Source organism: Pseudopodoces humilis, chromosome 3, assembly GCF_049639895.1.
Source record: "Pseudopodoces humilis isolate 2021_Gansu_Grassland_sample_001 chromosome 3, ASM4963989v1, whole genome shotgun sequence".
Classification (NCBI taxonomy): Eukaryota; Metazoa; Chordata; class Aves; order Passeriformes; family Paridae; genus Pseudopodoces; species Pseudopodoces humilis.
The window spans coordinates 19,820,039-19,837,441 of NC_142202.1; the positions used below are offsets into that span (position 1 = coordinate 19,820,039).

Consider the following 17,403-nt stretch of genomic DNA (forward strand, 5'->3'; position numbering starts at 1 on the left):
CAGATTTGGTGTGTGATTTAAGCAGATGCCTAGTGAAATGATTCTTATTCCAGATATCAGTTCCATCATGGGGAAAAAAAAATAAAAAATATTCCAAATCTGGTAAAATCATCATTTAATGCCATTCTATTAACTGATCAGGGCTGGTCCTTGGTTTAATGAGCATCCTGAACTTGTACTGAAACTGGTGAGGCACAAAACTTCTCTGAATCAGATGTGTGTTATTTGAATTTACTGGTGGAATGCTGCATTTTCTTCAGGCCAGTCTTCCTTTCCCTGCTTACCCAAGGACAATCAGCTTAAACAGAACTTTCAGCTATACAAGAAATAAATATTTGATCTAGACTTAATACTGGTGAAATAACTGGAGCAAATATGTCATTAAAATACAGCTGAAATTTGCAGCGTGCAGTGTGGAGTAATTAATGCTGATCTGTTCATGTAAAGCTTTTCTTGGACAAGCCTCTCATGGACATTTTCCAGAAGAGATGGCCACAGGTGAAGCATGTAATGATTGCAGTGTATTGATACAATTGCTTTATAATTGCCAGTAGCAACACCCCTGTTCTACATGTTATAATTGAGCAGGTACATATTTCTTAAGACAATTTTTCTGGAATATGCTGAACTTCTTTCTTTGCCCTGTGACTTCCACCAAAATACAGGGCAAAAGTTAAGAGAGTAGAAACAATATCAGGACTTTGTGAGAAGCTTATCATGGAAACTTCTGGAGTCATGGAAACATTTTAAAAGTGATAGCTTTTGCTTCCTGACCTTTGCTGCTGATACCAGAGGCAAATTTCTGACGTGTAAACCCAGTGGCATAAATAGGTTTGAATTACACATAGTAATATGTGAAGAACAGGGAACTGTGAAAAACCAAAGGTTTATTTATTTGTTTGTAAAAATCTGTAATCACACATTAAAATCCAAGATAGACTAGAAAAAACTTCCAAGCTGTATAGGTGTTGCTCCTATGAATTCTCTGATTTATCTCAATATGTGATGAATTTGGTTATCAGTACCACACCCAAGTAACCTACTAAACTATTTTTTTAGTCTGTTTCTATTTCCATTCCTTCCAGAGTCAAGATACGTAAGCAAAGAACAGTAGAATTCAGTGGAAGAAGTTCCTTTGTTGGTTTGTTTTTTTCCTTACAGTTTTCACTTGAAACTGTTACAGAGCTTCATAGTGTAGGAATAGAAAAGTTGTGTGTTAACAGACAGGGCTCATATCGCTCAAATGCTGTAGTTCAAGTAAATAAATAGGCTGCTGTGTTCTCCGAGTCCTTGCATGTCAGTGTGGTTTTCTTTGGGTGCAGTAGTTTATGGAAATGCACTTGCATCTTGTGTATCAAGAGTATCAGGACCTTAGACCCTCTGAAATCACAGGCTGGGTTAGGGAATAACACCATTAGCTGGTATAAATTTGCAGAGCTTCAGAATTACTGGGTCTAGTCCCATGTACCCAAGGTTTTGACCCAAAACGAATGGCAGATGTGTTGTATTTGCAACAAATTTGATTTTGTTTTTCTAGCTACTATTCCCATTAAAAAAACAAACCAAACACCATTTATAAAATTACCCAGACAATTTAAACACTTTGAGAATCGAATAGTGATGTTGGAGGAGGAGGAGTTTTCTTCAGAATTCATGTTCATCTTTACAACTGACATCTCTGTTCATGGCTGTTTCACAGCAGTTAAAAATTTGCTTAGACAAGGAATAGTGGAATTTTTTTATGCATTCCTCTTTCATATAATGAAAACGAGGACTCCTTTTTGCATTTTGTAGAAAACAAGATATTCTGATAAATTGTATTTGTAAAGTATTTGATAAATACTTTAGTAAAGTATTTATTTTCTTAGTTTTGTCTGCTTCTTTCATTTCAAATCCTTAAAAAAACCCCACCCCAATCATAAAAACCTTGGGCTATTCACAACTACACATTGCTCACACATTACCCTATGTGCTGGCTAGTACTTGACATAGTTTTTATATTTGGAAAGGCTTCACACAAATAAATTTGGATTAATTTAACAGAAAAATAAACATCTAAATTAAGAGTAAGAGGTAATAAAGTTTTCCATTTAGAAAAAAACAAACCCTTTTATATTTCAAAGCAACAAAGGTCCCGTTTCAGAGGTGGAAGACAAGTTCCTTTCTCAGACATAAATACTCAAAATTCCAAAGCATGTTTTAATCAAAGCCATAGAAGAAACCAAAATGTACTGGATTGGAATTATCCCAAACCATGGCAGGATTCCTATGCCCTGATGATGTCCTGTTGAGCAGTGTTAGACAACTTTTCACCTTTCTGTGTTTTGTTCTGTTCATCTGTAGGAGTGAGATAGGGGGTATTCTCTAGAAATACATTAAAAACCAGTAAGTTAAAAATCATTATTAAGAAACAGTACCATAACATTATGATTAGAAATATTTGCCTAGGCCCTTTTCCTTGCTTATATATTGATTTCAAGTAATCTGGTTACAGAGCTCTGTGTGGGAGCCAGGAAAGCTGAGTCAACCCTAGATCCAGTAGCTGTGGGATTCGCTCTCTGAGAACACTTAGCCACAGACCACGGCCTGGTCCCCTATTCTGTTTTCAAGTCCTGCAAAAGTGATTGGGATTTTTGTCATCATAACATAGCTAAAAGTAAGACGATGGCACTTTAGAGACTGTTTTAAACCATTTTCAATTTTTGTCCCTACCTTTCAGGTTTCCTACAGATACTTGCATCTCATAATTTGAAAGGAATGTTTTCTCCCTCGTAGGATCTTACATCTCACTCCTTTTAGTTTCTTTATCAAAAATACAGTTTCAAGCTTTCAATATGAGACCGTGACAAAGTGATTTTATAGCCAGTGCTGAAAGTGACTAAAGTTGACAACAATTGTATTTTATGACAACCACTGCTTTCATGTCCACAGCCTACTTTCTCATCATCAGCCGTGATTTTTCCCCCCCTTTTTTTCTCTCCCCTCCTCCCCCCATGACTTTTTTCAAATGTGCACAGTTCTGTATCTCTGCGCTGACTGAAAACAAATCCTTTTACCAGAAGTGCATTTTAATGTGCAGCATGCTTCACTTAAGTCACCAGAACCTAAACTGTATAATATTCAATTTTTTACCAACCCGGGACCAAAGCTTTTTCTTGAGAGCAATGTTCATAAGAGTAGTGGAAGAATTAGTATTACAGAACTAAACCAGATTAGGAGGGAATGTGAATTAGATTTGGTAACAGATGGTGCCGTGGAAATTAAAGGTGCTTTGCGAATGGAAGCGACAGCAGCTTGCCTCTTTTCCTCTCCTGTCTCTCTCTTGCATGCGCTTGATAGACGGGTATAAATCACAACAATCCCGTCTTGACAGCCAATTTCGAGAATTTGATCTGGTTAAAGACATGGCTTTCCTGCTCCACTCACTGAAACTAGCTGCTATTTTATTTTTATACAGCACCTTGTCATATTTAGGAAAGTGGAATCACCTGCCTCTCTTTAATGAAATTTTCTTTAATTACAGTTTTAGCTCTTTAGTGTTAATTACTTTTCCATTCAGCCTGAATTCTCAGGCTGTCTCATAGGGATGTATTTCTCTCCCCCACCCCACCTCCTTGCACTATTCATGCATATGCTTTCATTTTTCTAAAGATGCTTTTCGTTGTTGGAAGTTGTTGTCAGATCCATTATAATGAGATCCTAATTATCAAAATCATCATTATTGTGTAGGAAGAGGAAGCATTGTAAACAATGGTTAAAGTTATAGGGTCTTGTTTGACAGAGCAGAAACCTTTCAGGATATACGTGAATAATAAACAAGCAAGCAAAAAGCCCTACTGAAAACTCTGGGAAACTATATATAAAGATCTGGAGAGCAAAACATCTCCTTGGAAGGAAAATATAACCAGGTTATCTCTCCATATCTATTCCTCAGAGTCTAATCCCATATTTTTTCAGAAAAGATCAGAATAAAATTACCCTGTTTTAGTTTGCTTATGTACATATTCATCTTTGCTCCTCTCATTCAGGTACCAGATATAAAAATCACTTTCTTGATGTGTGTCAGGATTGACTTATGGCTGCCTTAATACAATTACTTTCTTGTGTATAAGGCTGCAAGTGTAAGTGAAGGGACTGCTGTGATGCATGGAGATGCTTCTGCCATACACTAAAAGTCCTGAGTGAAAGAGAAAAATAAAAAAACCAAAAATAAAAACCTCTCAAACTAGGAGAAGATCCGTAGAGCTGGCAACTAACAGTTGGTAGAAATAAAGCTTCCTACTGGCAGTCAAATCAAATGTAGTAACAACTCAACGACTCCCTGCTGCTTGCTGACAGCATGGTGTAACACACTGGGACAAACATTCACTTAAACACTGATTGCAGGAAAACGTCATTTCCCCACTCCCCAAGTGGCTTTTTGGTTGCGTGTGCCAGTGCACATGTATGTGTAGGGGATATTTAAATCCAGTGGCATGTGTCTGGGAGGGCAGCACACACTGGGAGCCAGCTGAGTGTGGGGGTGGGAGAAGGATCACTTGCTTTATAAGTTCTAGTCCTGAGTCTTTTAAGACGCTCACTCTCTGATACTATTTCTGGTGTGTTCTCTCTAATCGCTTCTCCAATTTAACAGAGCCTGGCGTGCAAATTATAATTCTTCTGCTATAAATCTGCAGAAAATCGGTGAGGGAGCTGGGTGGGGAGACAGGTACACGGTGTGTGCACACCTACACTCTGCCTTTCAGCCATGGAACAAAATTGCTGCCAGAAATTGTGAAAAATCTCATGATGCAAACTTTGACTTTCTTGAGACTGAAAGCATTTTTTGTCATCTTTTTCCTTTTGGAAAGTAATGAATGACAGCTGTGTCTCTCTGATCTGTAGTACTGGCTTTCTGACTGGTGTAAGTAACTTCTTTTGATGCTGTCATCATTTCAAAATAATCCCTCTTTAGAAAGCCTGTTATGTTCTTGAATCTTTACTTACTTTTGTAGTTTTTTATTTTTATCTCTTGAAGTAGCTGAATGTAGCATTTCCTTTTCTTTTGCTCTTTCAGCTGATTTCCCTTAATGAAAAGAATCTTCACAATTAATAGCCAACTCCTTCACACTTTACCGTGTCCTCTGGGTGCTGGAGACATCAGGTGGATTCCACCTGATACCACTGAAATATAACCACAAGTAGAATGATGCTCCATAACAGAAAAACGCCTCTTAACTAGAGTTTTTGCTGTCTTGCAGCATGTGACATGAATTGTAAGTCTGCATTTAGACTAATAAAATCTTACTCTTCCTGATCAGTTTACTGGTTTACATATGATGAGGCTTGCCCATCATTCTAATTGTCACATGACAGCCTTTTTGATTGGAACTTTTTGGGCATAGGAATTCTCCTGGTGTGAGTTGGTGCAGCTCTCAACTTTAGTCTTGCTGCAGAGCTGGCTCTTTTCAGGGATGTTATGTTCTGTAACAAAAAAAAAATAAAAATACATATAACATTAGGCTAAAAGTCAGTAAATGAGAGAAGTGTAAGGTATTACAGTGGTAGGATTGTAGCTTCAAACTGCAGCCATGTTCTAGCTGTAAAAATGTTAGAGACACAGGAGAAAAATGTTAGAGACAAACTAAGTAGGTATATGAAGTATTCCCCAAGGTTTAAGGTTGTGTCAGGACCATAGTACACACACTAAACTCAATGAATTTTTTCTGTGTTTAACTTTGAGGTATTGTAGAATGATTTTGTTCTGAAGTGCCATCTCCCTGTGTTGCTTTCTCTTCAATATTTGTCTCTTTTTTGTTTTAAAGTATTTGAAAGCTAAATTGTTGGGTCACAATGAAAAATGTATCTTTTCCTGCTTAAAGACATGAGATCCATATACCTAGGCAAGTCTTTGAAGCTTTTTTTGGTAATGGCCTGCCTAGTAGTAGTGCGTAACAGCTAATAGGGTATTTTCTGCATTAAACACATGCTAAAATTAAGGTCATTGGTGCAGTTTTTTATATATGCTTTTGTTTTTTGCCTTTCAGTTAGAGGGTTTGTTTGTTTGTGTCAGTGTGTTGCAGTGACATGTATTGGGTACAGTGGACAACTGTGCCGCTGAGGGCTGGCACCTTTTCAGATGTCTGGTGTTTTGGCTCAAAGCTGTGAGGTCTTTGAGTATTATTCCTCATTTGTGTTCCTAAAAGAATACTTGATGAAAAGGATAATAATTTTTTAGTTTGAAAAGATTTAAATTATGTTGCCTCTAAGTGCTTCAGCTTTTAAATTCAGAAGAGTTATGTTATAGTCTGTCAAACCATAGAATCTGTATGCTGCAGAGCCTGTGCATGTCTAAGGATACATTTAATTAAACCAGCATTAGTGCATCTATACAGACTTATTAAAACACTTAGTTTGTCTCAATAATATTGATTAAATAGCAGTAGTTTGTTTAATCTAAGTGTATTTTTGCTATTACTACATTACTTCCAAGTAATCAGGGTAATAGTCATCATCAGTGAAATATCACGTTAGTTATGAAGTAATGCCATAAGAATTGATTTAAACTTGGCAGGAAAGGAAGGCTTTCTGTCATATAGCGCCAAAGCCTGATTTGGACTATTAGAATGAAATTTTTACACATAATTTCTCTTCGTATAAACAGGGTGTGTTTTATAGGCTTATAGGTTATTCCGTACTCTGAGTATCCATTATATCAAAGAACACCTCAGACAGTTAATTATGCAAAGCATCATGTAAGTAATTACACAGTATTATTATGCATTTAACAGTTTTATTGATTTGCCAGTTGCTCACTTACAGTATTTAGAGCTATAAACAAGAGATGCTCACCCTCAGTTGAAATAGATCCAAGGAAATGAGCTAAAGATAAATGACACTAGTATGCATTGTTGCATCAGATGTAATCCTTAAACGTAGGAGCTGTCAACAGTGATAATTTGCAACACATTGGGGTATCTCAGGATCATTTCCTTCTTGTTAACAAAGTTTATCAACCAGGAAGCACGGGGAATCAACTTGAAATAGAACGGGAAGCAATAATGAATATTTATATATGGTGGGTGAGGAGGTTTAAATAATTCCCCCTTGTTTAGGAGGGTCTGTAGTAGTTGCAAGTCAGCTACTTAAAAACTTTGCTTTTCTAAAAGTAGCACAGAAAACAAAGCACCACTTAGATGGTGCAGATCTGAAGGGTCTGAGATAGTGATTTGTTTGGATTGTTTTGTTGAGCTAAAAATGAGCACGCAGTAGTGCAGTCTTCCACTGCCTCATGTGCAGGAAGTGCTTTAGCAGAGCTTGGGTAGATGGCATACGGAGCAATAGCAACTGTTTGGGAAGCTGCATCCTCTGTCAGCAGCCATCAGCTAACTCAGGCCACTGCTGGTAACAACATGATGGCTTCAAGCATTGCTCCTTCTCTTCCGGCTGCTACCGGCTTTGACAGCTGCTCTGGAAGGAGTCACTGGCTTGCTTTGCTTTCCTTACCAAGGTGAAATAAGGAAGTTTCAAGAAAACATGAAATGAAAAATTGCAAAAAGCAATGAAACATTCAGCATTTCTTAGCAACCCCCCACCCCCCAAAAGAACCCCCCACCAAACCATCACAGCTGTTCTGTTTTGCATCAGGTACTCCTTACTACATGGTTGTACACGTGTGTTGATTATTAAAGACCTTGAGCCTAATAACAGTTTTGTTTGTGCACGCATAGGACAAGATTAGCAATACTTTGCAATTAATGATCTCATCCACTAGGTTAACCAAGCAGGCCTTACCATATTTCTTATTAAAAGAAGAAATCCTTTCTTTTCCTTCCTCCAACTAAGCCAGTGCACCTTAATGCAATGATGATATGTTAGACGCAGCAGTTGTCAAAGCATCGTATTACTGTGATGCCATAATGACACCCTGTCTCTGTAAAGTAGTCATGTTTTCTCAAATCACACGTTGCACCGTTGATTTCTGACATGACACTTCATTCAGTCACTTTCCTTTTCTTCAGCGTCTCCATTCTCTGACAATAGCAGCTGGTGCCCATTTTCCTACTAAGTGATTCACATTTTACCACTTTACTAGAGTGCAATTAGCTGAAGCAGAAAAAAAATGCTCAGTGTAAAGCAGCTCAGCTGAAATTGTTACTCAGCTCTTTAACAGGACCTGGTGAGTGTCTTGAGGTGTTGTCATGGGTGTCTGTGCGAGAAGCAGTGTTTTGGTTTCTTTGCACACAAATGTTTTTCTCTCTGTTACAGTCAGGGAAACCGAGTATAGGAATTTACTGGAACACGCTCTTTTTTGTCTACTGATTTTAGTATAGACCTGCAAAATGATACTGAAAGTAAGCACAGTACTTGGAAGGAAATGTGGTATTTATAGTCAAAGTGAGGATCTGACTTAGATTCCTGACTGCTGTAGACTTTCTGTGTCACTTAGACAAAGAGATTCTATAATGCATTAGCTTTCACAGTTAAAGTCTAAGGATAGCAAGACCTTTTTGGTAGACATCCATGTGAGAGGAAGGTATTGGAGGAAAATCAGATGGATGGTACTGTTAGCGTGAAAAGTACCTAGGTGTGCATAATAACACCTACCTTGCTGATGCTCCCACGTAGTAGCTGTCATTACAAATGTCAGCTGCTAAAAACCCGTTCTGATATTTATGGAAATAGGGCAATTCTCTCCCCAAGAAAAGAAAATACTTTACATGCAGGTAAAAGTGGACCTTAATGTTGCTCTGCAGTAAAAGTGGTCACTTTAATTATTGTAGCTAATTATTACTACCACTGATACCACCAAATATCACCAAAGCTCTGAAATAGCAAATAACGCTTTAAGCAGAGCTTTTCCTTCTTGAAAAACAAATGTAAAATGTGTTCACGGATTATGAGGCATTGGCATGTTGTTTTGACCTCCTTTAGGTATTGGTGTAAGGGAGATGAGGGAAAAGTAACTTCATAAACCAGTTATATATATAGATGGAATATAAAGAGCTCCCAGTAGCTGGAATGAAGCTTTCTTAAGGCTATATACCATAATCAGATGCAGTTAATTTTTACATTCCACTTGTATATTGATACTGATTTAGCCAGTGTCAGCACTGTCAATATCATTAGTAATGTGGCAGGTAGATGGAAATATGAATGTGATTGCATTAATAAATTCTTAATATATTCAGCCTTTCATAAGCACAGAGCATTACAATTTATTCGCTATTGTTTAAGACTGTTTTAAAGAAGAAGTTGTCTATTGCAGTGCTCCCTCATTGTATCTTTCTGCCAGCAGATCCTGGCTTCAGGTCTTTCTTAAATGAAGAAGTTTTGAAGTAAATTTAGTGTAGACATGACGAGTTAATGCTGTATATTGCCTATTAGCCGTGCCTTGCAGCACCCTATGTATTTTCTCTTGTGTATGGCCACAGAAATGCTTCTAGATCCTGTTGTTGTTTTTCCTGAAGCTACTGAAAGAGTTTACCTGAGATTTCCCACTTGTTAGAAAACTTACTTTAGAACAGCCCACCACAAATGGAACTGCCATTTATTTGACTTAAAATCTAGCAAAGAGAAAAAACAACCCCACCAAGGCTTTAAAATAAATACTGTACGTTTTTATATGACACATGTTATTTCTATTCATAAACCTTAACTAAATTTAGATTTTTATTAATCCAATGTGACCTAAAAATTTTGCATTAACAGCACAATGTGGAATTGGGCTTAGTCTCTTTGAATGCAGATAAAGCCATCATCTTGAAAATAGCTCTTTCTGACAAAAAGGTGTTCTTTTGAAATAAAGTCTTATTCACTACATTCCTCTTAGAGTTAATGTGAATTTTAGTGCCTCTAATTTTAGATTGAAGTGAGGTCTAGAATAAAACCCACTGGCTGACAATTGAATTTATAGATAGTTGTGAATATTTCAGGCTTGAATAATAGAGCTGTAGAATTTCAGACACAGAGAGGAAGAGAGAATTAAACTCCAACTGTAGTTTTACACTATAATGCAGTGGTGTCTAGGAATTCTTCAGTGTAACGAGCTAAGTAGTAATTAGGAGGGAACTGAGGGAGGGATTTTACAGAGATCTAGCTTAGGCATTATTCCAAATGTTCAGCATGATAATTTGATGGTGGTCACACCTGCCATCCGTTTTAGATGGCTCTTGAATTACTTTTGTTCAGAAGTGGTGCAGTAGGGAAGGAGTGAAAGCCGTAGGTGTCTGTTGCCCACCCACAGCCAGTACCCAGCCTTGTCGCTGTTTCACCTTCTGGGGATTGAGAAAGTTTTTGTTCTCAAGAGTCAGGTGCTGTTGTTGTTGCTTTTCCCTGGAACAGTTAATGTTTTAACCGCATTTACGCTTCGCCAGTGTGCACCAGTCCGGTCTGTACTGTTGAAGCTGGGGTGTAAAGCAGCTCAGTCTGGGTTGGTACCAGAACCTGCTACTTCAGAGGCATCAGCAGACTGGCTTTAGCATAGGCAGCACTGGTGATCAGATTTTAATGCTTGTTAGAATTGAGATGGTATTTTGGTTCTGACTGCTTGGAGTGGGAGATGGCCACTTCTGTACTGGCCAAAACAACATGCAGTTGACCAGCTCATTAATTGTAAATGGTTTTGTTTTTATTTTTTTCAGGAACAGGAAGGGTGACATTCAGGCTAATTATTGCACAAATTAGGTTTAAAAAACCAGCAATGGAAGTTTCATACAAGAATGTGCCATCAAGCTGGTTATGACAGACTGTAGGCAGTGACTCCTCATGCTGTATTTTGAGACTTTACGTGTGGAGTCTTGGCAGAAGGGAGATGTAAAAAGAACCAAGTACCTGTTTAGTCAATAAAAGAATCTTAGTGGTAGAAAAATAATACAAAATACTAGTTGGTAAAATGTGAAAGTTACTTGCTAATTTTGATCATAGCTGTATAAAATCCAGTGTCAATGCAAGAGGATAGAGAGACAGGAGACACCATGTTTTAGTACTCTAATAACTTCTAACTCTAGTCTAAGATCGTAATGTATGTGAGAGCGGTCCAGTAATTATAAGGTAATAAGTGGAGTGGTGCTGTAAGTGCTCTAAATTAAAAGGAATTCGCAGAGCTGCTGTAAGTCAGTGCCGACCCGCTTTCTTTCAAACGTTGACTTGAGAAAAGTGCTTAGCCTAGAGTGCAAGTAGAAAGACAAGAGAGAGCTATCTATTAATTACAGCACTCATTAACAGTGACGGCTACAAGGCAGCAGATGCAGAAGAAAAGGCACACGCTACTGCAGGCTGGCAAGGGGATTTCCCCCCCTCCAGTTCTTGAGGAAAGGACAGCACAAGCAGGTGGTCCACTGTAATAAGATATTTTCACGGCTTTAACCTTCCCATTTCCTTGGTTTATTTGCTGACACCAGATAGCTTGCACCTTCCGCCTCCCTAAATACGCCCTGATTTTAAGTTTAGAAGGTAACATTTCTGTACATCAATCTGGCTGTTTTCCAAATATACAGGTTGGTTGTTTTTAATAGAATTTTGCAGTAAAAATCACAACATTAGAGAAGTCGAAATAAAATCCATGAGCACTGATTTTAAGGTGAATCTCATCTTAACCACTTATCTTTAATGACAGGTCAGGCTTTGATCTCCATTACCCCTACTAGAAAAGAAGCCAACTCTTCTGATTTATGTCCTTTTTCCATTGGTGAATTTGGTTCCAGATATTAAAGTAGAAATTGATGAAAATTTTTTATTCTTAAATAAAAAGAAATGGAAAAATGGAGACAAGATTTCAAAAATTACTTCAGAAAATTATGTCAGTCGAATTGTCTTGACTTATATATTTGCTTAGAAAATACAAATCCATGGCTTCAGGTGGTATTACGGGATAGTTGCTTTTCTGCAGTTAATGTTTCAAAAGAAATGTTCATAACTATCGTCTGAACTTAGGCAGCTTCTGAGAGTACTGTCAGGAAAATGCTGGATAGGCCATTTGCTACTGTGGTCTCATAATCACAGCTGAAGAAAACAAAGATACTATCTGAATTAGAGCTTTCTAATTATTATTGTTATTTTTGTCCTTCGTTCACCCCAATATGTGTTAATAGTAAAAAACTTGGGATGGAAATAGACAAATGTTTCTCCCCCTGTACAGTCCTCCCTGTACAAAACACTAATTTGTTGGATCAGATATTGTATGGTTTTATTTCAGATGCTTAATTCTTAAATTGTGAGAACTGAGACGACAAAATCTCACTTTCTGAAAAACTAAACTTTTATGTAAAATTTCCTCTAATACATTTTTTTAATTCGAGAATGGAACACATAAAATGTCAGATACTATAGAGCTGTAGATATATGGGATAGTGGTGTAGTTATTACTGGTTAGTCTGAGCATAATGGCTAGAAAGTAATTGCAGCCACAGCTGATGAATCATTTGACTTAGATTTTGTGAAAATGGAGTTCAGCTGTAATTATTTGTTAGAGTACCCCGTTGATGTGCTACTCTGTTACTAAATAGCGGTATCTATAATAAAGCAATATTAATGAAGAAAAAAAAGGATTGCAAGGGGACTTGCTCTTCAGTTATTGGATCAGATCAATAGATGATGGATACGTGTTTTAGTTAAGTGTCTTGACAAGTATTAATTACAGAGCAGAATATTTATGTGATTAAACTGGAAAATATTTGTTTCTGATAATGGTGGAATTTACAGAAAGAAAGTATAGATGGAAAAATGAAGACATTTAATGGCCAAGCCATCTAATAAGAATTTTAAAATTTTTTTACTTGCTTGATGACAAGTTCAGAATTTAGAGTTGATATGAGGTTGACATGTAGCCTAGAGGGCAGGTGGAGGGGACAGCAGAAGGATCTGGTCTCTTTAAAGTTTTTGTTTACTGCCTGTCTGGAGCTTTGACAAAGCTCTGTCATGCCCTTATGCTGATTACCTTCATGTAGAACAAGAAGTATTGACTAATGAATGAATGATGTGCAGTCCCTAACCCTTCCAGAGCAGCCTTAAAGAGCACTGTCTTTAATACACACATTCTTCTTTCTCTCTCTCCCCACTGCAGGCTTCTCTGCAGAATGTCAAGCAAAGATCGACACATTGATTCCAGCTGTTCGTCGTACATCAAGACGGAACCGTCGAGCCCCGCCTCTCTGACGGACAGCATCAACCACCACAGCCCCGGTGGCTCCTCCGACGCCAGCGGGAGCTACAGTTCCACCATGAATGGACATCAGAACGGGCTGGACTCGCCTCCCCTCTACCCCTCGGCCACAGGGCTCGGGGGCAACGGGCCGGTCAGGAAACGGTACGATGACTGCTCCAGTACCATTGCTGAAGACTCACAGACCAAGTGTGAATATATGCTGAACTCGATGCCCAAAAGACTGTGTTTGGTGTGCGGTGACATTGCATCAGGGTACCACTATGGAGTGGCCTCCTGCGAGGCCTGCAAGGCTTTCTTCAAGAGGACAATTCAAGGTTGGTTGTTTGTTAAGCTTCCTTTCTTTTGCTCAGAATGAAAATGTGTAGTCTTTGGCTGAAGCCTGTTAAGACTTCAGACTGTGCCTTTTCATTCTTCTCACTGATGGGTCCTACAAATGTTGCTTATGAAGAAGTCCCTTTGGGCTTCTTTGGGAGTTCTGTCTCTCATGTTTAGTCCAGTGCCATGTTTATTTTGATTTCAAAAAATAGAAAAACACTGGAGCTAACCAGTGGATGTTCAGTTTTGTTTTCTCATTCCCATAAGTGATTGTTGCAAAGAAAGTGGAGTATTTTCTGAAGGTTGTCATGGACACCTCTTGAACACACCTTGTGATTGCACACAGGATCATGCTTGTGCGTTGCTCCTAGATACACCACAACTGTACTTAAATTGTTACAGAAATCCAGATTATATTTGTTAAAGAACCAGTGCATGTAAAATTGGAACAAACATGCAGTGGCGTAGTGTGCTTTGTGCATATCAGTGTATTGGTAACTGGTCTTTCACCCACTATATGCAATGGCCTTAAATGGGTTCATCAAATAACTGTAAAATAACTGTAAAATCACAAAAAAGGAGAGTAAGTTGGCAGCTTTTGGTCTCTGCTCAGTATTTTTTACTAATTTGCTCTTGATACCTATTTCAAATATGCCACATATTTTGCCATAAATTAGTACAAATGGGAAAATTTGCATGACTGCTTCTTCTAGCTTCAGAACCTATGGAGACAAAATAACCTTCTACTTTGATTTAGATATCATCCTTCCACGTAAAATTGAAGGTGCTTTATTTAAAGAACATGAGGCCAAGCTTGGCCTGTGCAGGAATATAGTGTCACATTAAATTAAACTCAGACTTCAGAGACTAAAATTAGGTTGCTAAGTCCAAATTTAAGCTCCTCAATAAAACCTGCTTGATTTTCATACATGTTGAGTGCCTGAAATTCTCAGGAAAGGCAATGCAGTCTGGTGATATACTTTTCTTTTTAAGAATGAATATAAAGTGAGTTTCAGTTTGTAATTTTACATAACCCCAAATTTGAAACATTTCATCAACATTTCTTAAATATAGTGTTTCCATATTTAATATAAAATTAATAAGGAAAAATAATGAATGCTAATTTGATTTATCTATTGCTGAGGCAGTGGCCATTTTATTCTTCTGCCTTCCATTTTGCTGCTAGGGAGATTTGGGTCTTTTACCAGCATGAAGTACTCATTTTATGAGGGTCTTAGGGCCACTAAAAAGAAACATTTGACTTCAGTTGTTCTAATGTAGCTGAATGTTACATTGTTGGCAACCAGTAAACAAAGATTCCTGGTGGTGGCCTGGGTTTATATGTAAAATGAGCACACACACAGAAACAGTGTGCCCATTTCAAGTCTCTGTTTTGGAAAAAGCAAAAAAAAAATAAATAAAGAAGAGGTAGGTGATTTCACATGACCTTGAAGAACATTTTCAGAAAAGCTCAAAAAATGTTTCTGAAGCAATTTGTATTTTGTGATTGTTAAACTTCAATCACCAATTTCAAATAGCAACTCTGTTTTTATAAATGGTATTTAATTGCTGTGTAATAGCTGTCCTACAAGACTGAATTGATGCACGATTATTTTAGTTGCATTTTGAGCACCAAAAAAATGCTACAGAAACAAAAACTGATTGAAGTGTTGACTTTTGGCAGTAATAGGTAACCTGCAATTTTACACCACACCACAGACAGCAAGTTTCTGGGCATGGGAGCAGAAGGCAGAGACGTCATTCTCCAGATTAGCAACCTGGACTTGGCCACGCAGCTCAAGTTAGAACTGGCAGCTGTGCAAAAAGTCTCAGTGCGGTTAGAGCACGAGCTGCATCAGCAGGTGACAGTGCTGTGAAGACAAAAAAAATGCAGTAGGACAAAACCAAGCATTGAAAAGAAAAGCCATAATAAAGAAACTAAGAATAGGAAATATGTTACCCATCATAATGTCATGGCAGCATCTTCGGCAGTGGTCCTTACTAAACTGGTGCAAATACTGAGGGTTTTCAGGTACCATCCAAAATTATGGAAGCTGCTTGGGTAAATCAAACCATGTGTTGTGGTAGGTGACAAAAAGTATGTAAGAAAGAGGTGCTTCCTCATGATTTGAATGGAAAAATTCTATCTTTAGGCTTGCATGAAGAAAAATTCCCCTTAGGTTTTTTGTTCTAATTGGTAAAATTTAGTTCCAATGCTCTGGAGGTCATTGTTCCCTGAACCATTTCACTTCCTCGTTCATATCATGTTCCTTCTCTCTCTCTGCTTGTTTTTAAAATAAGTTTGCTGCTGCATAACTGTAAATAAGAAAACAGGAAAACAGAAATAAATGCAACAGACTTTGAAGTACAGAATAGAAAACCCAGGCTGCCTGAAGAGTCAAATATTGTAACTGTTCATATGTAGGGATAACATGTTTCAGCTCAAAGAATTGCTTATTTTAAATGCTAATAATTTAATTGTGAGGGTACTTTATTATAGATTCAATGAAAAAGAATATATGACTTCCCAAACCTTTGAACATTCATCAGTTTACTAAATTAAGTCAGACTTGTAGATCCTCAGTGCTCTTCCTGTTGAAATTATAGGCACAACTGCCCTGACTTCAGGGAGAGGAAGGCTGAGCTGATAAAGGCAGATTATGAAGCACATCCTGTGTTCATGTAAGGCCTGATGTCCTTTCCACTGAGTCAGTGGGAATCTTTCCATTCCAGAGGAGTCTCTTGAGTTCTCAGTAGGTGGTGGCCACAGGCAGCTGCCCAGAGAGCCAGCCCAGTCATTTGTGCACCACCAGCATCTCACACAAGACAGAAGCATCATAGCACACCTAGTAGCTCCTACACAAGGCAAATATCACTCTAATGTAGAGTATACACCTGTTTTTAAGGGTAACAGAGATTATAATTCCCTTTCAGATTTAGCAGTTTGGTTTAAAAAATATCCATTTATGCCTCCTGGAATCAATTCCTGCTCATTTTCTTAAACATTAAGAAATTAAATGAACCCTGTTTTGAAGTATAAGAAGGAGTAATTTTGTCTTTTTAGAATATATATTTTTAACATAGCCCAAAAATACATTTGCAGTTCTGGTGAAGTGTGCATAATTATGATAAAAATCAATAATATTAGAAAAAATTAGAAACAAGCAATTTCCTGGCTAAAAAAGTGAAAGGGAACAAACCCACCAAAAAAGAGCTCAATATATAAAATTAATGTCTTCTTAGGTCATAGTAGAATGAAGTGATGTTCTGCCCCTTTTGTGAGATATAAGGTATGGAAGAACTGGATGTTCTCTCTGCTCAGCCTAGTACTCACTCAGCTGCAGCTCTCAGTTTGCTTCTGGGATAATTTACATGGTGGCTGATTGCAAGTGTCTCACAGAAATACACACACAGCCAAATCTTCCCAAAATTGGCTTAACATCAGGGATAGTAGAAAATAGCAACATCTAAAAATAGTTACAGGTCCATTGATTTTTAGGGTCTCTTCACAATTTTTGCTGTGCACTGTATTATCTTGAAAACTCTGAGCTTTCATTAAAAGAAAGAGAGGAGAAAAAAAAGAATTTTCAGTTGTCAGCTGGGTGCAAAGTCTTGTGTTTGACACAGAGGTCTTGTACTTGCTAGATATTTTGTAGTGAATATTTAGTGTAAATATATTTCTCACAGTTTTTATTTGGTCAGTTATCATAAGGGCTAGTAAGTACACACTTTCATTAATAATATGTAATTACTCAGTGCTCATATCTTAAACATTTCAGCAGGTGGATTGAACTGGTATTCTTGCTTTCAGGAGAAGGCTGAGATGATAGGACTTGAAGGTTCAAAGACAGTTTATTATCCTGTTTCATGCTAGCATTTATCTCTCTAAAATAACAGCCTTGCATCTAGAAAACTTTCATCCTCCCTCCATCCAAATTGTCCAG

General features: G+C 37.7%; 1 protein-coding gene across 19 annotated transcripts in view; it reads left to right on the plus strand.

Moving 5' to 3' along the window:
• ESRRG (estrogen related receptor gamma) overlaps positions 1–17,403 on the plus strand; it is a 390,416-nt gene that overhangs the window by 255,363 nt on the left and 117,650 nt on the right. For all 19 annotated transcript variants that reach the window (XM_088052404.1, XM_088052400.1, XM_005523330.3 and 16 more), the window contains one exon: positions 13,043–13,458. In XM_088052404.1, coding sequence (XP_087908530.1) covers positions 13,056–13,458 — 403 coding nt within the window. In that variant the 5' untranslated portion in view covers positions 13,043–13,055. The remainder of the gene's footprint in view (positions 1–13,042; positions 13,459–17,403) is intronic.